The 5,423-nt window shown below is 32.2% G+C and overlaps 1 protein-coding gene across 1 annotated transcript; it reads right to left on the bottom strand.

The window, feature by feature from the left end:
• Positions 1 to 5: 5 nt before the first annotated feature.
• LOC8286479 (ABC transporter G family member 11) lies at positions 6 to 4,043 on the bottom strand (the record flags this gene model as incomplete). Its single annotated transcript, XM_015723279.3, has 11 exons — positions 3,741 to 4,043; positions 3,207 to 3,627; positions 2,827 to 3,116; positions 2,400 to 2,571; positions 2,183 to 2,305; positions 1,536 to 1,664; positions 1,177 to 1,371; positions 709 to 795; positions 357 to 629; positions 121 to 228; positions 6 to 41 (listed from the first exon to the last, which is right to left on the bottom strand). Coding segments are annotated over exons 2-11 (1,800 nt in total), but the record flags the coding sequence as incomplete, so codon positions are not given.
• Positions 4,044 to 5,423: the final 1,380 nt, after the last annotated feature.

Below are 5,423 nucleotides of genomic sequence, written 5' to 3'. Positions count from 1 at the left end.
TTGTCGAACAATAATCCTCTCAGATCATTTTGATATTGCCCCTGAAATAATAAAACATGTTTCAGCATTGGATGGAATGCGTTGGAATCCGCTGACTAATGAGGTATTGTATCAAGTTACCTGTAGAGCCCAGAAGTGGAAGCTAATGTAGGACATTGGATAACGCCAAACAGGCTTTGGTATGTCATTTGGAAGCCTAAAATACCCCGACACTAGCATGAATATTCCCTGACATGTGGAGAAGAAAGAAATCCATAAGTTGCCGATCTTAAATATTGCTTACTATGTGCACGAATAATTGAGTTAATCAGTATCGTATATCAGACAAATCACATCAGGAGTAGAAAAATACAAACCTGAATTCCAGCTCCAATTATGATACCCATGAGGAAGTTAGGGACAATGCTAGCTATGGCCATCATCAAGCTCTCAACAACAGTAACACTTGCATAAAGGCACAATACGAAAAATAAATAATGCTCGAAACCTGGATGAAGGCGGACCATGAAGTAACAAATAGTTCCAGAGATGAAAGTGATCATTATCAGGAATGGCATTGCAGAGATTGTGTTGCTAATCACAAAGGCGGTCACACCATAGTGGCCATTCAGCCTTTCTCTTTGGAATACCTTTAAAAAAGTGATTCGAAGATATTCAAATTATTGACCTTACCAAGTTTATAATAAAAGAAGAGATAATAAAATTCACCTTCATATCTTCCACAAACGAAGGAAACCCACCAATTGACATAAAAGTGACGAAGCCAAATACAAAGGAGGCACATGAACCTCTCGCCTGTTCATGTATAATAGTCAGTACGGTAATAAATAGAAATGAAAAAAGAAAAGCTTCATAGTGCTATACTTTTTATTTATTTAAGTGTCCTATTACTAGAGAAATTTCCTACGACTAATGGACTTATATCATATGGCTGGGCTTGATTTGCCCTCAACTCCCATCAGTTTTTATGACTTTTTCCCATAATCAAAGAGGAAAAGGTTGACAACTGCCAAGCCTACAAATTCATCAAACAGCTTCAAACTATCTTCCAAATTTTAAGATTTACGTCAAGTTCTTGGTTATAATAGTGTTAAATTAAAACAAGGGTAAACTTGAGAATTGAGATGCTATTCCCAGCACACTTGAGATAATCAGGAAGAGGAAAAGAAACAGTACCAGAATTGAATTGTAACCAGTCCCCACATTCAAGTAGATAGTTCCAATACACACGGTGACGACAATGTATATTACAAGCCTAAGCCAGTAGTATCCAAAGTCCCTTGACATATTGACGAATGAACGCTTGGTTAGAGTAAAGGCCTGCATCAAGAAACTAGCCTGACTTCCTCCTGAATCTAGCACAGTTCCTTTCTGTACATATAAAATGAACATATCATCATTAGATTTTAGCTTCTTTTTTTTTATATCTTTGCTAATTAAGAATCCATAAATTGCTGTCCACAAATAGATACAAAAGTGACGACAACCATTAAACAGCTAAGTTGGGACTGAACTCTCAAAAAGAAAACACTTACAACTTTGGATATCTCCTCAACTTTCTCTCTTGCAGCATAATAGTACTGAGAAGTGCGGTAGTAGTTAACTAGAGTTCGTATGGCTTCAGCCGTAGTTATCTTCTCCAGAGGATCCTCGCTTGACTCAAACTGATTAGTAACCCAAATTTTTTATTGTTAAATTAAAAAAAAAAGTTCAATAATCAGATAATCCTTAAACAGCAGTCAGTGAGACAATTCCAAACTAAGCATTAATTCTATAGCACGAAGAAATTAAAACGAATTCGTCCTTCATGTTCAGTAGCTAACATCTATAGACATTGGTATTATTGTGGTTTAGGAAATCCTCCTAAGTAATTAATTAGTAGTTAGTTGGTTCCACTAGCATCCTCAACAATATATTCTTCCTTAAGAAATTCAAATCAATAATTCAGCATAATACATAACTTTTATCTTTGAAAGTGAATATATTATATATTGATTTTTGATAGTTTCAAAGACATTTCTTGCAACAAAAGGCCAGTGTTATTTGAATTAAAGCCTCTGCTTCCAACATATGCAAAGAAATTGCATCCAATCTCTAAAAGAATCCTAATTGATGCTAACAGTTATGCCAATTTTCACAAACTTAATTATTAAGCTAAATGCATGAAAGGGAGCTGTAGTACCCGCAGTTTCATGGAACCTTTCAAAGTAGCCTTTACTTTGTCAAAGTCAGAATTGATGCATCTCAGAAAATGGTCAGACGGGTTCCTCAAAGCAGGACAGGGAAAGCCAGCTTGTGCAAAGAACTGCAAACACCAATGATCAACATAAAGTACAATTACAAGTTTCATTTTATGTGATGAATGAAATGAGATGGACTTTAAGAACACAGATTCTTGCCTCGTATGCCTCTGAAGCCTGACCAAAATAAACAGTTTTGCCTCCTGAAAGCAAGTACAATCTATCAAAAAGCTCAAAGACTTCGCTGCTAGGCTGGTGAATTGAAGCTATGACAGTCCTTCCATCTCTAGATAGACCACGTAAGGTCTGAGTCACAAAGAAAGCCGAAGCACTGCCACACGTAATAGAATCCAATGTTAAGGCAACAGGAAATTCTCGTCTTTGATAATATATGGATGAGTTAAGATAGTTTTCTTTTGTTTTCTTTTTTGTAAAAAAGAAAAATGAAAAGAAAAAGTTGAAGTGGTGAATATATGCAGAAAGCAGAACTGCTGTTGTTTCAGAATCTCAGAAATATAAATTATTTGGAACAGCAGATATAATTAAGAATATGTAGATAGTGAGAAGATCTATATAAGAGATTGACCTGTCAAGTCCACTGGTTGGTTCATCAAGAAAGAGCAATCTAGGCCTCATAAGGATTTCAAGAGCAATGCTGACCCTTCTCTTCTCACCTCCACTGATACCGCGCAAATGCCAGTTTCCAATTACTGTATCTGCACAGTCTTGAAGACCCATCTCGATAATAGTACTCTCAACCAGCGCCCGCTTCTCTGACCAAGGCATCTTATCAGGGAGACGCAGTCTAGCTGAATACGAGATTGTTTCCCTCACAGTTAGAGTACCGATCAAATTGTCATCTTGTGTTACATAGGCCTATATTATAACAGAATATAGAATTAGTGCATGCTAGTCATTCGGATTCATATCCTATTTTTAGAAAATACACAAGGACAGACTACTCACCGCAGTTCCAAAAGAGAGCTTGGTTTTCCGACCATTAAGTAGGATGGTCCCAGAAAGAAAAGCATTGGCAGCAAGGCGACTAGATAGAGCATCAAGGAGAGTGGATTTTCCGGAGCCAGATGGACCCATGAGTGCAGTAAGGCTGCCTGGTTCAGCATACCCAGTAAGTCCTTCCAGAACATTTTGTGTCTCCCCGTTGCTGAGTGTAACCATCACAGTCAGATCCTTCCATGTAAGCCTGGCAGACACATCTCCTACCAATTCTGTGTTGGTTTTTTCTCTCCAAAGCGTCTCGCTTAGAGGACTCAATGCTGCTACTAGCATTCCATTTCCTGCGGGTTTGCTTGCTTCTATCTCCATCATTGTGTGATTTGCTGCATTTCTCATCTTAACGTTTTGAAGCTGAAATATTTGACTAATACTGTAAAAGTAACCATGAATGGAACAAGAAAAGGATAAGAAACATATATATGCAAAGAGAGGCAAGAAAGATGTGAGAAAGGAGAAGCGGGTTATGTATGAGTAGGAGTTTACATTTGACCGAGTAAATATTAGGTTTAAGAGAATTATCCCATGCAGAAAGAGCCTCAGTTCAACTTATTGGTTGGCAAACCGACAGCCAACACAATTTTCTTCCCTCCTTCTTCTTCTTCTTCTTCTTGAGATTCAGCTACAAAGCCATTGAGAAAAAAAATAATAAAAAAGAAAAGAATAAAGAGACACAAAAAGAAAAGAAAAAAAAGTATATTTGATCTAATTCCAGCTTTCTCATTATCCATTAAATGGGTCTGCTGGCTGTTGGTAGCGGCATTGAATACTAAACCGACCCTCATTAAATTTGCGGCTCCATTGAGCTTTTGACACCAACAGTTTGACATAACTAGCCATGCTTTTTTTTCTGTCTTTTTCTTTATAAAATTTTACTAAAATATATATTTAATAAATAACAGAAAATTTTAATCCGAATTTCGAAATTCATTATTTACTAATCCTTATAAAATTATTAATGTAATAAAAATTCTATACTCTGCTTGCTTCAACATCACATTAAAAATGAAGAATTCTGAAATGAACGAATATACATTTTATATATTCTTATACTTCAATTCGTGACTAATATGTATAAGGACAGTAGAGTAAGGTTAGTAGTTCTTTATTCTCTACTCCAATTCATAACCAAGTGATGTCGACCTCACTGTAATCGTTATCATCCTTACCACTAATATCCAAGCCATATGTTAAGATTATTAATAACATGAAATGATTTCTAATATATACTTTTACATATATAAAAGTACATCATATCCTAATTATATATTTAACTAATTTAATTTTCTAATCCTAATTCTAGTAGAATTAATTATCATTAATCTTCTAATCCTAATAGAATCAATTAGTATATATATATTAATTTCTGAAATCTAAATTTTTTTTAACACATGTGCTTAATATTTTATACATAAAATTTTTGTTTTGACATGTATACTACTTTTGACACATGAAGTTTAAGTTTATGTGTAATTTTATAGTTTTTTCTATTAAGTTATTAATTAATAAATTATATTTTTAATTAAACACCGACTAATTAATTATATTTTATATTATATTAAATAATAAATAATTTTCTAATTAGAAAATAATACTAATTTTATCCTAAAAATAGTAGCACATTAATTATATTTTAATATTAAATTAACTAATAAATAGTTTTTAATCAAATGATGATATTAATTCTATCCTAAAAATAACATATTAATTATATTTTAATATTATATTAACTAATAAATTAATTTTATAATTAAATAATAATTCTAATATAGAAAATAACATCTTAAATTATATTTAATAATAAATTAAATTTTTAATTATATAAAAAATTTAATTCTAAAAATAGTAAAATTAATCGTATTAATATGTTAGTCTATAATAGTGTGCTTAATTTTTTATACATAAAATTTTTGTTTTGACATGTATACTACTTTTGACACATGAAGTTCAAGTTTATGTGTAATTTTATAGTTTTTCTATTAAGTTATTAATTAATAAATTATATTTTTAATTAAACACCGACTAATTAATTATATTTTATATTATATTAAATAATAAATAATTTTCTAATTAGAAAATAATACTAATTTTATCCTAAAACATAGTAGCACATTAATTATATTTTAATATTAAATTAACTAATAAATAGTTTTTTAATCAAATGATGAT

This window comes from Ricinus communis, chromosome 1, assembly GCF_019578655.1.
Source record: "Ricinus communis isolate WT05 ecotype wild-type chromosome 1, ASM1957865v1, whole genome shotgun sequence".
In the NCBI taxonomy this organism is placed as follows: Eukaryota; Viridiplantae; Streptophyta; class Magnoliopsida; order Malpighiales; family Euphorbiaceae; genus Ricinus; species Ricinus communis.
This window is presented reverse-complemented; position numbering and strand designations above follow the sequence as displayed.